The sequence below is a fragment of the Berghia stephanieae genome, chromosome 4 (genome assembly GCF_034508935.2).
Source record: "Berghia stephanieae isolate SIO BIC M18660-M18661 chromosome 4, UCSD_Bste_1.3, whole genome shotgun sequence".
Taxonomy (NCBI): Eukaryota; Metazoa; Mollusca; class Gastropoda; order Nudibranchia; family Aeolidiidae; genus Berghia; species Berghia stephanieae.
In genome coordinates, this window is record NC_088363.1 from 57,587,470 (window position 1) to 57,606,229 (window position 18,760).

General features: G+C 36.7%; 2 protein-coding genes across 2 annotated transcripts; one reads left to right on the forward strand and one right to left on the reverse strand.

Moving 5' to 3' along the window:
• The first annotated feature begins 1,755 nt into the window (after nucleotides 1-1,755).
• Nucleotides 1,756-11,366, forward strand: LOC144970894 (uncharacterized). Its single transcript, XM_078911029.1, has 2 exons — nucleotides 1,756-2,239; nucleotides 2,633-11,366. The coding sequence occupies exon 2, from the start codon at nucleotides 4,601-4,603 to the stop codon at nucleotides 7,985-7,987; it is 3,387 nt and encodes a 1,128-aa protein (XP_078767155.1). The 5' UTR covers nucleotides 1,756-2,239; nucleotides 2,633-4,600; the 3' UTR covers nucleotides 7,988-11,366.
• Nucleotides 11,367-12,943: 1,577 nt separating this feature from the next.
• On the reverse strand, nucleotides 12,944-18,655 carry LOC144970897 (glyoxylate reductase/hydroxypyruvate reductase-like). The gene is made up of 3 exons (XM_078911035.1): nucleotides 18,367-18,655; nucleotides 15,446-15,616; nucleotides 12,944-13,876 (listed from the first exon to the last, which is right to left on the reverse strand). The coding sequence occupies exons 1-3, from the start codon at nucleotides 18,653-18,655 to the stop codon at nucleotides 13,281-13,283; spliced, it is 1,056 nt and encodes a 351-aa protein (XP_078767161.1). The 3' UTR covers nucleotides 12,944-13,280.
• Between the last annotated feature and the right edge of the window lie 105 nt (nucleotides 18,656-18,760).

Consider the following 18,760-nt stretch of genomic DNA (forward strand, 5'->3'; position numbering starts at 1 on the left):
TAGACTCGATTACAAATCAGTATACACACACAACAAAAAACAAAATAAAACTCTACATAAATTACAAAACAAAGAGGTGACTTACAAGGAGAAAAAAAACCCCATAATCTCCAAAAACAAACTACACAAATAACTGCTTTCCTCTCAGCCAAGGTCTCTGATCAGGGCCAGAACAAACCCAAGTAATTTAATTCCAAGATAGGAGAAAAAACGTATAGGGGGGGAGGGGGGGGGGGAAATGGGAAAAATGGCAAGTGATCTCCCTGTTCATGATTGGGGGGTGGGGGGGGGGGATCAATTACCACTTGGGGACAAATTCGTCATTTAAAAGGCCTACGTAGATAGCATATCATACACTCAAATGGGTGCAAATGCAAATTATTATAAAAGCGAACATATGTACCGTTTCGTTCAAGATCCCAGGCCCAGGCTAAACAAAATGGTCCCGAAGAACTGTACACATAGAGGTGACAGTAAATGACATGGAATCCAAATGGTCTAGTATAGAGGGAAAAAGTGATAGTTTAGTCAGGATGTTGACCGATGAAGAGTCCACCGAGAGGAGGTGTGATTATGACGTTTTGCGGTCGTTTTAATGAAAGAGAAAAATGTACACAAAACATAAAAAATGCCTGCAATCATGGGTCACAGGCACCTAAGAATAAAGCCTAAATATGTCACAGTAGCAGTCTACCCAATGTATGACCACCAAGTATCAACACACACACAGACATTGAGACGGGGTTGCTCGCCAAAAGGAGATAAATACTAGATGGTTATTCATACTCATATTTTATCAAGACTCAGAGTCAGAGAGATGATTTACAAAAATAAAAAAAAATTAAAAAAATAAAAGTATCACTTCTCACAGACAAGTCAAATGCTGGGCAAAGTTATTTAACTATCTCTCTCCTACTATATGATTCCAGGAAGGGGGAGCCAAATGGTCTCAATTCTGTTCCAGAATAAGAACATGGAAAGAATAAATGATAAAAGGGCGATGTGGAAGACTGCAAGGTAAAGGGCCAATCAACAACCAGCCCAAGACAGACAACTTTCCCCTACCCTAAGGGGAATTCCATCCACATAACTCCAGGACGAGGACAAAATCTCACAGTAATGTCTATTGGAATTAATTATCCCCCTATTTTCAAGTGGCTGTTCATGAAGCGAGAACAGAATACAAAGATGCAACGAGTGACATAAAATCAAAGTAACAATGAGGGAAAAGATTAAACAATAAATAGGTTGTATGTTGTTTGATTTCAGTCTAATATTTATTAAACGACCTTATTTCAAAAGGCAAGACAAAATGTAGTGAAAAGTGCATGGTAATAAAAATACAACTATAATAATAATAATAATAATAATAATAATAATAATAATAATAATAATAATAATGATGATGATGATGATGATGATGATGATGATGATGATGATGATGATGATGATGATGATGATGATGATAATAATAGTAATAATAATAATAATAATAATGATGATTTCCGCACAATAAGTCTGATGCCCCATGTAACTAAATTATTATTGAAGATCATCCTAGAAAGAATCAGGTCTACCATCGATAATGAAGTTGGCGATGTACAGTGTCACAAAACGCTTGTTGCCCGTGCTAGGTGAGCAATGATGCTTGTTTCCTGTTATGTTACCTTTGCGTGTCCGGTTATTTCGCCTTAAGTATTCAGTGTTGTTTTTTTTTGTTTGTTTTCTTTGTTGGAAAAACACCGTTGATGAATATTAAATAGTCACCTTAATGACATTAGGATAGAGTGGCGCCGTTATGGGAGATAGAGAGATAGCGTGGCAGGGAGACTAGTCCCGTGACTATTGAGTAAAAAAGTTTCTTTAGTCCCGTAACTATTGTATAAGAAAGTTTTCTTAAAAGTCCCGGAAACCGGGTAGTTCGTTATCGGACTTTGGTGGAAACCTGACACTTTTGAGAATTGACTAAATAATAGAATGTCTTGACTGATCCTGAGTTACGTTAATTTATTGTCTATGACCATGGGTTGGGTAGACGAAGTTTTATTATATAGAAGAGAGTTTTACCAATTTTAGTCAGTCCATCACGATAGCCTGAACAGAGCAGAGACATGCTAGGTCCTCTCTGAGACTCACAAAAGTCATTCCATTTTGCAGAAATTCACTTGGCTTGGAAATTAATATTAACTTTGTATATTAACCGCCAGTGAAATTTCGTTATTTGACGGCTCTATTAATGGTGTGTTTCCATTAATTAATTGTGATTTTAATGATAGTTTATGCTATAAGTTTTATGAGATTTATGATGTAAGATCATCAGCAGTGAATTTCCATGTGTACTATTATTGTGTATTTCTTCAGAATACAAATATTAAGATATTTTAATATCGTGCTTGAAGTTTAAGGATAACAGATGTAAAGATTGATTAAAGAATAAAAAGTTATCTACACTTATTTAATCTCTGTCGTAAATAAATATTGAAATATTAATTTTGAGATAATTAAGAGTAATCGTCAATCTCTCTAGATTGAAATGATGTGCTAAGATGAGTCTCACTTATGAATAAGTATGGCACATGATTAAGTGTGAATATAGGATTATTTTATTAATCATGTATCTCTTTCTATACAGAATAGAGTCGGTTAGCCCCGGCTATAAACCAGACGTGATACCAGTAACATTTGTTTGTTATCTTGAAAACATTTTGGCTCCCTATTTATCGGGAAAACAATTTAATAAACAACATTTCCAACCTGGACTTAAATTAAAGTGAAATTAACAATTGAAAGAACTTGTGACAGAAAAGTGAACTGTGAACATGTTTGGACTCCTATAGATATAATAATACCGAAAGACATCGATAATGTGGTCAAGAATATCATCTTCACCTTCATCATCATTCACCATTCATTGCGTGTCTGCGTATTAAGTAAGGTAAGGGGCCCCAACCTGTAGATTATTATTTGCATCATCACCATCATGCATCACCATCATTTTTGATATTTTGATATTTGATATATGTTGTCACACTTATAATTTGGATATTATTCTTTCTTTCCTTTTATTTTTCTTTAGATTTGTAATAAACAGTTATAAAATTATAATTCAATTGTCTTGCGATGTGCATTTAGTTTTATGTGTCGTGTGGAACCACCTTTAATGTCTCAAACCTGGGGTAAATAGCCACCGTACTCTGGCTTTGGGATCGTCACGTAGGTCAGTACCTTTGCCTGCACCTACATTGTGACATATTTTGGTGGCAGCGGTGGGATGGTTCCTCCTTCACAGACTGGCACTTTGACAATTTTAATATATTTTATATCTGAACTAATCATCATATGTTATAAATTCATATAAAGTTGATTCAAAGAAATTAATTTCGTTTAAAAAGTAGTTAAAGATTGGGCCGGGCTAACGTAATTTTTAAAAACGGATACTGATATAAATGTCAGAATCATTTCAAGGCTGTAATTGATTGTTGTAACATTGTTACTGGATGGACTCACACCATTAGGTGTTTTACATTAGAGAGGGGTAGAAAGACCCATAACATTATAGATCACGTTTATCACGGAGGGACTTGATGGTGGCAGCCAGGGTCAGTCTAGGACTTTGTTCAAGTGTCATCCGATTGAAAGTGATAGGACCCTAGAATCCGATCCAAGGGATGGGGTCAGGAAAAGTTGTTTAAAGCGTTTTAACGTGCGATAAGGTGCCGGCAATTTTTATTCTTATCGTATGGTTGGAAGCTTTCACTTTTGATTGTTAATTTGCTACAAAAGCAATAACATAATTACTGTTGCGGGCTACGAGCTAATTGTAATTGAGAGTCTAAGGGACTGCTCAATATGGTAATTTTGTAAACGTCGACATGTACTTTACAATTTTAAGAATATTGTGTTACGGGCTCTAAGCCGATGTTTGTTGAAAGTCATTTGGGCTTCGCAATTTAATGTGAGTGGTAAATCGATCAGGATTTACATTTTATTTGCAACAGTTAAAACGAGAGGCATAAGCGTCATTGGGTAGTGAGCTAAATGCGAATTATTGTTGAGTGTGAAACTCGTGCAAGTACCCTGTTATCACTGATTTAATTTTGTCAACATTGGTAGAAAGGATAATTTAACGCTACGTTGCAGTCTTATACTTTTGTTGATAAATCGGTTGTGCTTAAAGTTAAGCCGGGCACAGTGGATGAGCATAGCGTTTAACCACTGGGGCGTGACCACAGTAAGATTTCGTGTATGAGAGGCACGAATAGTCGAGTTATTATAAAAAGAAGGTCGTGTTGATAAATATTGGATGAAATTGTCTCAAGTATTGACATTGAAATATTAATGAAATTAAGAATCGAGGCGTTGTCATATTGAATGTATCTTATTTGCAGTTCGCAATAATATATAATTTTTGTTACATACTGCTCTTTGGCTTAAAAGTCATATCAGCTTGCAGAAATTTGGTTGTATTCACTTTGCGGTGGTTTTATATTGCGGTGTTGCCATCTGCGCTATTGTGTTGACCTATTGAAGCATTCTAGCTGTTTTCATTATCATTGATTTAATTGTCTTATCGATAACTAAGTAACAAAAATATTTAATCATGTCTGATGTGGAGAAGTTGATTAAAGTAGGAGAAAAGCTTGGATTTTCTGGCCAAGAGTTAAATGATTGGGTGACAAGACAGTTGGCAGACCAAGATAGGGTGCGCCAAGAAGAGTTGGAGAAGTTGAAACTGGAGAGGGAGAAACTGCGACAGCAACAGCAACTTGTAGAAACGGAGCTGGAATTACAGAGATTAAGAGCGGATCGTGATGACAGCTCGCCTTCTCCTAGGTCTCCCTCAGTGTCAGAAAGTATTCGTCACGCAAGACCAGCGCCAGTCAAGAGTCCCAGGCTTCCATGCTTCAATGACAAGTCAGACATGATTGACAGTTACCTGCTAAGATTTGAGAGATATGCGACGGTTAATGAATGGCCAGAGACGGACTGGGCTATTCACCTCTCCGCCTTGCTACAAGGAAAAGCATTGGAAGTTTATACGAGACTTGATGAAGACGAGGCGATGAATTATCAGAAAGTTAGGGATGCTCTGCTGAAGCGTTATAACTTGACGAAAGATGGCTTTCAAGAAAAGTTCAGGAAGAGTAGGCCAGAGGCAGGAGAAAGCATTGGTCAGTTTAGAACACGAATCCAGTCCTATCTTGAGAAATGGATACAGTTGTCAGAGAAGGATAAGAATTTGTCTACCGATCTGATTGACTTAATCATGATGGAACAGCTGATGAATTCGTGTAACAAGGACTTGCTCATGTTTGTTAAAGAAAGAAAGCCTAGCACAGCCGATGATTTGGTGGATCAAATAGAAAAGTATGTTTGTGCTCACGGTGCAGCAGGGGCTTATGTTAAGTCTAGTTTCGATAGAAAAGCAGAACAACCTCCAGTCACCACGCAATATGCTGTCAACAGGACACCACTGACAAATAAGGACAGACCATTACAACAATTACAATGTCATCACTGCAGGAAATTTGGTCACAAAGCTCGGGACTGCAGGTCTCAGCGTGCGCTAGCTATTGGTAGTGGATGTAAGTTTTGTGGATTAAAAAATCATCATGAAAATGATTGTTGGCTACAACAAAGGATGGCGAGGGACAAAGTCAGGAGCACTGAAGCCCAGAAGAATCCGCAGATTCAGAAGAAATCGCAACCAAACTGTGCAAGTTATAACATAACAGATCCCAATCACTGTATAACCACAATTTGCGAAGGATACGTGGAAGCGCAAAAGATGCCAACTCGGAAAGGCTATCTAAATGGCGAAAAGGTGACGGTCCTACGCGACAGTGGCTGCAGCACTGTTGTTATAAAGAAGGGTTTGAGCAAAATTGTACCAGCGAAAGAGGATTATATGAAAATCAGCCTAGCAGATGGAACGTCCGTACAAGCACCATTGACAAAGGCTTACCTCGACTGTCCTTACTATACAGGAGAAATTGAAGCCGTCGAGATGGAATCCCCTTTGTATGATGTAATCTTGGGTAATATCCCAGGTGCTAAGTGTCCGGGTATTAAATGTGATGAGCAAATGATGGCTGTGGAGACACGAAGTCAGAAGCAGAAAGTAATCAAAGCATTGCGGACTCCAGCATCACTAGATATCGGGGTCACTGTTAAGGACCTAATCGACAAACAGGAAAAGGATGAGACTCTAACAGTTTGCAGAAAGTTGGCGGAAAATAGCGAACGTAGACACACTGGTCGAAACAACACTAAGTGGTTTGGTTTCGATAAAGATGTACTTTGCCGCTTTTTCCAGTCACCAACAAAATACCATGGAGATGTATGTAGGCAGGTAGTTGTTCCAGAGGAACTGAGAGAGACAGTAATGAGGCTGGCCCACGAGAGCATCATGGCTGGTCATCTCGCATCTAAGAAAACGAGTGATAGGATCTTGTTAGAGTTCTATTGGCCTAATCTTTGGGATGACGTGAATAGATTCTGTCGATCATGTGACACGTGCCAAAGGAGCGCACCCAAGGGTCAGACAACCAAAGTGCCTCTATCAAAGGTGCCTCTTATTGATGAGCCATTTTGTCGTGTTGCAGTGGACATCATTGGGCCCGTCATACCATCTTCAGACAGAGGAAATCGGTACATCCTTACTCTAATGGATTATTGCACACGATTTCCAGAGGCGGTGCCATTAAAGTCAATAGACACGGAACACGTGGCTGAGGCATTAGTCGATATTTTTAGCCGTACTGGAGTGCCAAAGGAAATGCTACATGACAATGGAACTCAGTTTACCTCTGACATGATGAATGAAGTTTGTCGCCTTCTCTCCATGAAACAGCTCACCACATCACCGTACCATCCGCAATGTAATGGTTTAGTTGAGAGGATGAATGGAACTCTCAAAGGAATGTTAAAGCGACTCGCCAATGACAGACCAAAAGACTGGGACAGATACATCAACGCCGCTCTCTTCGCTTATAGAGAGGTACCGCAGGAGTCTCTTGGATTTTCGCCATTTGAACTTCTATACGCACGACCTGTGAGGGGCCCTATGACAATACTCCGAGAACTTTGGACAGGTAACATCACGGATGAGGAAGTAAAGACAACCTATCAATACGTGGTGGACCTGCGCGCAAAGATGGAGAAGGTTATTGAGGTCGCCCACGACAACCTGAGAAAAGCCTCGGTACGATACAAATCGCACTTCGACCGGAAGGCTAAAGCAAGAACGTTTGACAAAGGAGAAAAAGTGTTGCTCCTTTTGCCTACGAAAACGAACAAGCTTCAACTGAAGTGGATGGGACCATTTACGGTCATCAAAAGGATAGGCGACAACAATTACACCATTGATATGGGTAAATATCAGAAGACCTATCATGCCAATATGCTGAAAAAGTATTGGGAACGGGAGTCTCCTGAATCGCCTACACAAGACATCGGAATACTAGGAGTAGCTACAACTACAGTGATTGATGCGCTGGAGGACGCTGAAGACCAGTTCGATTATTGCGTACCGAGAATAGAGCCTCAACTGAAAGCGTTTGAGAAACTAAAAGCTGTGTTAACATCGGAGCCTGTCTTGTGCTTGCCAGACTTTAACAAGCAATTTATTTTAGGGACCGATGCATCAAAAACAGGTCTAGGCGCTATATTAATGCAGGAACATGAGGGCGAAAAGAAGCCAGTATTGTATTTGAGTCGGAAACTTCTGGCAAGAAAACAGAATTACAGTGTCGTGGAGAAGGAATGCTTAGCTCTCGTATGGTCTGTGAAGACTTTGAGCTCATATCTAATTGGAAGAGAGTTCATTGTGGAGACGGATCTTGCTCCACTATTATATCTGAATAGGGCAAAATCGGAAAATGGTAGACTAATGAGATGGGCTCTGTTGCTCAATCAGTTTAGATTTAATCTAAGAGCTGTAAAAGGTTCAGAAAATCATGGTCCAGACTTCCTTTCTAGAGTCTGATCAAGCGGTTTTGTTAAAGATGGACCAAAGTCAGATGGACTTAGTTCTTGAAGAGGGAGAGAATGTCACAAAACGCTTGTTGCCCGTGCTAGGTGAGCAATGATGCTTGTTTCCTGTTATGTTACCTTTGCGTGTCCGGTTATTTCGCCTTAAGTATTCAGTGTTGTTTTTTTTTTTGTTTGTTTTCTTTTGTTGGAAAAACACCGTTGATGAATATTAAATAGTCACCTTAATGACATTAGGATAGAGTGGCGCCGTTATGGGAGATAGAGAGATAGCGTGGCAGGGAGACTAGTCCCGTGACTATTGAGTAAAAAAGTTTCTTTAGTCCCGTAACTATTGTATAAGAAAGTTTTCTTAAAAGTCCCGGAAACCGGGTAGTTCGTTATCGGACTTTGGTGGAAACCTGACACTTTTGAGAATTGACTAAATAATAGAATGTCTTGACTGATCCTGAGTTACGTTAATTTATTGTCTATGACCATGGGTTGGGTAGACGAAGTTTTATTATATAGAAGAGAGTTTTACCAATTTTAGTCAGTCCATCACGATAGCCTGAACAGAGCAGAGACATGCTAGGTCCTCTCTGAGACTCACAAAAGTCATTCCATTTTGCAGAAATTCACTTGGCTTGGAAATTAATATTAACTTTGTATATTAACCGCCAGTGAAATTTCGTTATTTGACGGCTCTATTAATGGTGTGTTTCCATTAATTAATTGTGATTTTAATGATAGTTTATGCTATAAGTTTTATGAGATTTATGATGTAAGATCATCAGCAGTGAATTTCCATGTGTACTATTATTGTGTATTTCTTCAGAATACAAATATTAAGATATTTTAATATCGTGCTTGAAGTTTAAGGATAACAGATGTAAAGATTGATTAAAGAATAAAAAGTTATCTACACTTATTTAATCTCTGTCGTAAATAAATATTGAAATATTAATTTTGAGATAATTAAGAGTAATCGTCAATCTCTCTAGATTGAAATGATGTGCTAAGATGAGTCTCACTTATGAATAAGTATGGCACATGATTAAGTGTGAATATAGGATTATTTTATTAATCATGTATCTCTTTCTATACAGAATAGAGTCGGTTAGCCCCGGCTATAAACCAGACGTGATACCAGTAACATTTGTTTGTTATCTTGAAAACATTTTGGCTCCCTATTTATCGGGAAAACAATTTAATAAACAACATTTCCAACCTGGACTTAAATTAAAGTGAAATTAACAATTGAAAGAACTTGTGACAGAAAAGTGAACTGTGAACATGTTTGGACTCCTATAGATATAATAATACCGAAAGACATCGATAATGTGGTCAAGAATATCATCTTCACCTTCATCATCATTCACCATTCATTGCGTGTCTGCGTATTAAGTAAGGTAAGGGGCCCCAACCTGTAGATTATTATTTGCATCATCACCATCATGCATCACCATCATTTTTGATATTTTGATATTTGATATATGTTGTCACACTTATAATTTGGATATTATTCTTTCTTTCCTTTTATTTTTCTTTAGATTTGTAATAAACAGTTATAAAATTATAATTCAATTGTCTTGCGATGTGCATCTAGTTTTATGTGTCGTGTGGAACCACCTTTAATGTCTCAAACCTGGGGTAAATAGCCACCGTACTCTGGCTTTGGGATCGTCACGTAGGTCAGTACCTTTGCCAGCACCTACATTGTGACATACAGTTTGGCTTTAGAAAAAATAATGGGACAAGAGAAGCAATTTTCTGTTTAAATAATATCACATAAAAATACCTTGATCATCAAAAAGAAATCTATGCATGCTTTATCGATTACGCAAAAGCATTTGATAGGGTACAGCATGGAGAATTAATGACATGTCTGGAAAAGGCAGGCATTGATGGCAAAAATATACGGCTAATCACAAATCTATATTGGCATCAAAAAGCAGCCATCAGGACTCAGGGCGATCTGTCACCTTTCACGCCAATTAAAAGAGGAGTTCGTCAAGGATGTATCCTCTCTCCATATCTATTTAACCTGTACACAGAGTTTATCTTCCATAAAACCGAGCACATTCCAGGTATTGTTATTGGAGGTAGGAGGATAAATAATCTGAGATATGCAGATGATACAGTATTGTTGGCATCGAACGAGACAAATCTACAGATCCTTGCAAATCAAGTAAACCTGAACAGTACAGCAAAGGGTCTAGAGATGAATGTTCAAAAGACGAAGGTAATGGTCATGTCAAAGAAGCCTGAAAAAATCGCAAAAGTCCAAATTAATAATCAAAACATCGAACAAGTAGATTCTTTTAAATATCTTGGACAGACAATGACCAACAACGGAAAGAATGAGCTGGAAGTGAAAAACAGGATTGCTATAGCTAAGTCGAGGTTCAGCCAACTGAATAACATTTTAACTACGCAACAAACGCAGATGAAAACGAGAATAAGAATACTCAAATGTTATGTCCACTCAGCACTTCTCTACGGCTCAGAAACATGGACCTTGAACAAACAAATAGAGAAAAGAATTGAGGCCTTTGAGATGTGGACTTTCCGTCGCCTTGGAAAAATCAGTTGGAAAGAAAAGAAAACAAATCAAGAAGTCTGTGACATCCTTGATATCAGACCGACCCTAATGAAAGTAATAAAAACAAGAAAACTAAGGTATTTTGGACACCTAAGACGCCACTAAACTGTCAACAAGGACATTCTTGAGGGTAGAGTTGAGGGGAAAAGATGAAGAGGCAGGCCAGCAAGAACTTGGATAGATGATGTGAGGACATGGACAGGATTGTCGGCAGCCGAATGCAGTCAGCAAGCCGTCAACAGGGAAGATTGGCGTGTCATTTCAAGTCGACCTCAACCCATGAGATGACACTGGAAGAAGAAGAAGAAGAAAAAAAATACAAAAAAAAACAACAAAAAACAAAAAAAAAAAAACAAACATGTAGTACATGAACAAAGCAATATAAATAATAGTAAAGCTGCAGGAACTATCTGAAGCAAAATTTGGATTATATTACAGTGCAGGACAGAAATCTTAAAGCAAGTTGGCACTGGGCTCGTTTGTTTGAGATTTCAGTGTTGTCAAGATTTCCATGTTGAGTATTTTACAAAGAACCTAAAGAGGAATGCGAGGGGAGGGGGGTAAAGAAAGGGTGTTGAAAGATGACAAAGTCAAGACTGGGGTGGGTGGGGAAGAAGGCCTTAGGCCTCAAGGTACGGGCGTGCTCAAGGCCAGTGATCAATGTGAAAAGTGACCAAATAGAACCTTAGATGGGCAAACAATACTAAAACTGATCTCTTTGGAAAACTCATCGGTTTTCATAATCACAAAAATTCTAACAGCCTAGGAAAAATTAAAAATAGATATAAATCTTAATTTGAATTAATTGTAGAAACAATATTCTCTGTGTGGCCAATTTTGTCCAAATTGGCCAGGCCCATGGTCATCTGGCAGCAAGCTAAGAATCTCGTCAATAATTGATATATCGGTATCGAGAATTGAGATCTATTTCAGGAGCCGGATTTCGAACAACTCTCGATCAAGACTTCCCAAGAGTAAATAAAACGCTGTAAATGATATTATTAAGCCGTTGAATTGCCATAAATTATATGCCTGTCCATTTCTGATTATGCCTATAATAGGGTCAATATCAATGTCTTCATTATCGATTAAGGTATCAATTATATACGATATTTGGTCCTTTTTAAGATTTTCTATTTCCGGTGGACTGAATACACGGCTGTGTTTTCAGTCCACTGGTGGACTGAAAACACAGTTCCTTAATTTTATAACAAGCAGCATTACTGAATCAGAGACACGGAGGTGTCAGATAAAAATCCGCGTAATTCAGAATCATAAGGCCACAGAGCGCGTCAAGGTAAATCGAACTCGGTACCTTCTGAATACCTAGCAGTAATTTTACAGTTGAGCCACGCTGCCTTCAATTCATCAAAATCACCACCAGCACCATCCTCCTCGTTTTTCTGCTTCTACTTCTGGTTCAGATAATAATATGCAACTGATAAAAGTCCTAAATCATTTTCAACACTTGAAAATAATTAGGCATACGATTTGCAGACGTACTTATTTTTTATCAAAACTTTCTCAGTGTAGAATAAATAAAACCCTCTGCACATTATTTTATGGAGCAGTAATCGAAAGTGTCTTGTCATTTTGTTTAACAGTCTGCTTGGGGAGGCAATTGCTTAGCAGTGGAAAGGAACAAAATAAATTCAAATATTTAAAAAATCCATTAAACGCTACATAATTGATGTTGACGATGTAGATCTTTTATACGAGAAATTTTATATTAGTAAAATAACTAAAATATTAAATGACCAGAATCATCCACTAAGACCATCAGTTATTATGTCAGGAAGGAGTGGTCGCCCTTTCTCTATTTCAACAAAAACAGAGAGACACCGAAAATCTTATAACAACAAGCAAGAATCATTTTATATTATTATTTCGCATTTTAAATTTCAAATAATGTAAATATTAATTTATTTGTTTTGCAATCTTTTAAATTTTCAATTTATAGTGACAGTTTTAACTATTTTACAGTGTTGAAATTACAATACATATTATAAAGCGCGGCTCTAGTTATGGAACTGCTCCTTTTTTATATATAAATCCTATTTCCATTATATCTTTTATCTTATTGTGTAAATTATAACACGTCTGTACAAAAATTGTCCTTTTTGGGATGCAATAAAGTATTATTATTATTATTATTATTATTATTATTATTATTATTATTATTATTATGCATGTTGCCATGTAGGGTACCATATATATATATATATATATATATATATATATATATATATATATATATATAGAGAGAGAGAGAGAGAGAGAGAGAGAGAGAGAGAGAGAGAGAGAGAGAGAGAGAGAGAGAGAGAGAGAGATCAGGTAAAAGGAGAAAGATAATAGAGATAGTAAAACTTTATTTTTTTTTATTGAGCTTTTATATAGCGCAATGTGCACTAAACGTGCTCAAAGCGCATTACAAAACTATAACAATTTTACTGTAAAACAAAAGGCAAGTTGTTAGACAATTAGCTGGGTCACAAAACTTGGCATTTCGATATTTATCTTCATTTTTTATTTAACCAATAGATAGATTCAAATTATCATCCCAAACAAGTCATTCTTCAAAATCATTGTTACTGGTTAAATTACATTAAAACATGTCTGATTATTATTTTTATCACAATTTGTCTGTTTCAGTTTCCACTGTTCGGAGTTCTTTATATATATAGTGTTGAAAAAAGTTGAGCAGTTATACTTCACTTGGCATTTCGTCACCATTGAGAGCTGCAACTATATTTCTTGCTGCGAGCATGGCCATTGATTGCCGAGAGAGATGTGTGGCACTCCCAATGTGTGGTAGAATTACATAGTTGGGCAATTTAAGTAAAGCACTGTCGGTGGGGAGAGGCTCTGGCATTGTCACATCTAAACCCGCTGCTCCAATCTCACCAGATGTCAATGCTTCAAATAGATCATCCTGCTTTACAACGCCACCCCGAGAAACATTTACAAAAATAGCTGATGTTTTCATCTTCTTGAAAGCTGACAAGTCAAATAGATCCTTCGTCTCATTATTGAAAGCACAACAAGTTATTACAAAATCCGATTTCTCAAGGAGTTCATCAAACAACACATGCTCAGCTCCAAGTTTTTCAGCACTTTCTTTTTTCTCCTTTCCACCCCAATGTAAAAATTTCCTAACTCCAAAGGGTTTTAAACACTCTGCAATTTTTGATCCAATTCTGCCCAATCCCACTATCCCAACCGATGAGCCATCCAAACCGCTTCCACACATCCAAAATGGTTTCCATGTTCCCCACTCTCCATTTTCAACTGCAAGCATTCCTAGGAAATATGGGGGTAAAAGGATAAAAAATTAATATGCAAGAAATCTATCAGTATTATATTTTAATAAATATATATGATTAGAAAATGAACAAATCAATTAATAAAAGCAGCATATAAGAGGGCATATGAGGACCATTTTTTAAAAAATGTAGATGTCGGTCCATTATTATATTAGCTTTAGATTCTGCTCGAGCTCCTCTGGAAAGGAAGATATTAACGAAACACACAACATAATAAAAAATTAATTATTAATTAATTAAAAACAATTGATAATAATAATAATAATAATAATAATAATAATAATAATAATAATAATAATAATAATAATAATAACAACAATAAAATAATAATAATAATAATAATAATAATAATAATAATAATAATAATAATAATAATAATAATAATAATAATAATAATAATATAATAATAATAATAATAATAATAAAAAATTGAGTCTTGTTAAACAGTTCCTGCTTCATCTTTGTCAACCAGCCCGTAAGAAAAAAGTATGACAAATGTCTACTAATTTAAGTAAAAGCTGAGATTCATCAAAAGAGTATCTCCTCATGTGCCCAACCACCACCTGACCAACTTGGCAATTCCCAACATCTGTTTTATACAAAGGACTCATTTTACTGACATAAATGTCAACATTCGCAAATACATTTTGCGAAGAGATCATGAGATCTAGAGTAGGCCACAACATAAGAAATGATATATTTACACAAACGCCTAAAATATTAGAAAAGCCCCTGAAGATTGATGGCTGATTGCAGTCTGATCTGAGGAGGAACGGCTTTAAGCAGAAATGTAAGATGTACAGTTAAGTTCAAACCAACACTGCCAGCAATATGACATTACTAGTACATTAACATTCCACATAAACTGATGTCACAACAATGCAATTGTATAAATAAATAGTCTCAAAAACAGTGATCTACTGAACTGACCTACTGTCAGCGACAGAGGTGTTTGGGCAATAGTATTTAGAAAATTAAAGGTACTTTAGTCTGACTAAATATATTTGTGATAAGGGTTCTTTACGTTATATTAGACTTAAGACACTTCTTTATGAGACAGATTTGTAACTGACAAAGTGATCAAGGGTGCCTCTATCCCTACCTATTGCCTAAACACAGAAAGCAGACCACTTCTCTCATTTCTGTCGCTGGATGATGAAATAAATTCACTTCAATATTTTTCATGGTTGTCAAAGATAACCTATATTGAGCACAACCAGTGGTTAAATGTCTTGCAAATCAACCATGACAGACAACTATGCTCCCTGGTTAGGCATTTTGTCCACAGGCCATACTAACACCAGAAAAAAGAAAACATATATACATACTTGATTTAGCAGTATGCATAGCTCTACCACTGAATGCCTACACAGTACATGCACCTTTTGTGAGTCTTCTATATTGCGAATTGAAAATTATGAGATTAGCTGGAGGAATAAAATTGTCATTAGTACCCTTAACCCTCCAATTTGAGATCTATCACTGGACACTTTCAACTACATTATTGTCTGTCAAAAAAGAAGAAGTCCTGCTCTTGTCAACTTACCTTCTTTCAATCTACGAGATGTAGCAAGCAATAAAGCAACAGCTAATTCTGCTGTTGCATTGGTCAGCACACCAGGTGTATATCCAATCCTGATATTTCTGGCCTTGCACTCCGGGACATCAATATGGTCATAACCAACAGTCATTGTAGAGACAACTTTAAGGCTTGGACCTTCAAAAAATATGAAGAGAAAAAAGTTGTATATGTAGAAATATTGACAGTTAAGTCTGCGTATATATCAATACAATATCAATACAAGACTTATGTCAATCAATCAGGGCAACCATTAATATGAAGGCTCAATTATGATCTGGCAGCAAGTAGTGAGAGGAGCTAGTTGTATCGCATTTGATCTTGGTGTGGTTGGGAGTTGGATAGGATTAGCAAATGTTATTGTTTGCGTACATAATCTATCTATTGTTTCATTGTCATTGTTACTTTAAATTAAATTTTGTCAACCTACTTATTCCTCTGGTTTTTCATGAGCATATATGATCAAAAGTTTTCTAAACCCATAGAATATTTTGAAGTAGTTCTTCAAAGGTATTAATTCCACGAGGACTGAGTTTATACTGGTTTCTATTTTGAAACTGACTGCACCTGAGATCTACCTTGGTTCCTTTGTGTGTAGAGCAAGAGTTCTGCCAACTAAGCTATTGAAACCCCTTTTAATGTTTTGTACGTTCCGTTAATTTCACCGATTTCATGGTGTCAAAGAGTGGTTTGAAAAGTTAAGAGCAAAGGTAATTCTAGCAAAAGCAGTGTAATTAGAACCAAAGATAAATTTGGGATCCAGCTATAGAAAGGGGATATTATCCAACAATTATACCAAAGCAGTACTATTGCACCGAGATTAAAACGATAGTTTTCCATGCAGAGAATCTGGGGTGCCGTGAAATATGAGACCAATGGAAGGATGGACGTAGCATATGTGGAGGAAATCAGACATGAGTATAACTATCGAAAAAGTGTGGTCCCTTTAATTAAGTCTGAGTCTGACTCTGACTACTTTTTGCGGAGTGTCGACGTACAAGGTAACTTTAGGCATTTTAGTGAGCAGCAGCAGTGGGAGTCAAATTGTGACCCAACTCGCCCATATATAAGAAAGTTATGACTGGAAATTGCTGTTCGCTTTTACTAAGTTTTAGGGGGGTTCAATTAACTCTTTTAAGATTCAACCCAACAAAAACGACAACGGCATAATATTCATGGGCGGGGTAGCCAAAACTGGCCTCAGTAAGTAAAATCCAATCGTTGTGAAGGAAATGACAGGCCCTGTCACTGTCGCAGGATGTTTTCAGCTTTGATTTTTATAAATTTGCAGACAGAAAAGAAAATATGTTTCAGAAATTGCGATTTGGATCCTATTTTATTTGCGGGTGAAAATCATTGACATTGCACTTTGTTGGTAAAAATCGGTAAAAAATTACGACTTTGATGATGAAAAATGACTTTGAAGACAATTATTGTAAACTTTAATAAATATTATGAATAATTTATAACTCCCTTATTTGTGGGCCAATTTTGTCATTTGAGTTATCAATTTCATTGTAATAAAGAGATAGTTATTTTTTCTGATGCGAAATTATTACTTTGTAATTTTACTTTAGCACCAAGAAAACTAGTCAGTAAATAAATTTGTTACACCTCTTTCATTTATTGCCACAGTACATTCGTGTAGAATTCTAAATCAAGCGTTTCAAAGTCTTCGACCAATCATAGGCTATCTATCCAGCTGGCCAAAACAAAGACGCTTCTCTCCGTCAATATATTACGCTATTGTTATGCAAGGAATATAACACCTTTCTGAGTAGGCCTAAAAGCTAAAATCTAAAAGTAAAAAATATAATTCTGAGGAATTTGAAAGTCACATTGCTGAAATCAGCTTGAAAAAAAGAAGTACATTGGTCTTTGTTTCAGAAAAATCGGTTGAAAAACAACTGTTTTACGAATAAATTTGATTTTAAAAATTGCTTTTGTTTATTTTAGCTTTTTTTAGCAACTTTTTTATTTATCGGTCGATTTTCTTGATTTTTATATCATTCTTTATATCTCAAAGAGACGAGATCAGTGATATACTTCGTTTCTTTCAAATGTAACTAGAACATAGTTTGGCTTTTTTACCTATCAACCATGCCTGGATAATTTATTCAACAACGTGGCGATTGTGACGCAACTATTCCACTGCCTCAACGATGATTCAATTCATTGTTGACGGTTGTTGACATGTGAGCTGTCAGAACGACCAATCGTTGAAGGGTCAAGATGCTCAGTAGCCAAACGTTCTTCAGTCAAAAAACTTAAGAACTCACAAGAACAAAAGTTTGAAATTTGGTGATGGACGGACCTATGAAATCGTTTCTGGGCGGAGTTTAGCCATGAGTGACTGTAGAAAACGAAAATGCGACTGCAGATATCAAATAGTAGGCTTATATCATCAAAGGATGTCTACATGATTGACATGGCCATAATATAGGGAACTCATTATCTACTCCCCCAAAAAGGATCTGAACACGAGAGGGTTAAAGATACATAACTTCGTTATAAAGAGGAATATCGCAGATATCATGGTATCATTATTTTCATTACCAACCGGGCACCTAGCCTCAGGATCTACGTACACGGTAACAGTAACAAACATGGTAATCTTGAATCTCGCCTGTAATGGGTTATATTGTATTTGTATTGTTTGATTTTTTAAATAAAACACACCCACAGCCACACACACATACAGAGCGAGGTCCATCCATTGCTTGTATTGGAGCAGCAAACCAGTTACCGGAGTTACCGTGTATGTAGATCCTGAGGCTAGGTGTCCGGTAACCGTGTACGTAGACACGTGACACTGCCTACTTTTATAAATGAAATTGATTCAATTATTGAAACGTCAGAGATTCGATTATTAATATTGTTTTTATTACCTGCTGCATCTAGAAGTTCTTTATTGACTTGATCGGGAATCATACAGAATAGTGCATCTTTTCCTTTAACTGCTTCGAGGTAGATGTTTCTTGGAGGTGGCTCCTCACTTTCCCAACAGTGAACATCGTAGTCCTTCTCGAGCAACAACTTACTCTTGTTGTCAATGGCGCGGCTTACAAAAACTGACTTCTTTGGAGAACTCATGCTTCTGTTGATGACATTTGAAAGTGAACTTCTTGATTTCGCCACAGTGTTCCAGAGTAAACGATTTGTTAAAATGAAAATCATGGGAAATGAAAAACAATTTGAGAAAATTCTTGTTTTGTTTTACTTTCGTTTCTAAAAATTGGGAATTACCGAAAAGTCGTTGCTTTAGCCTACGTGAACACGTCT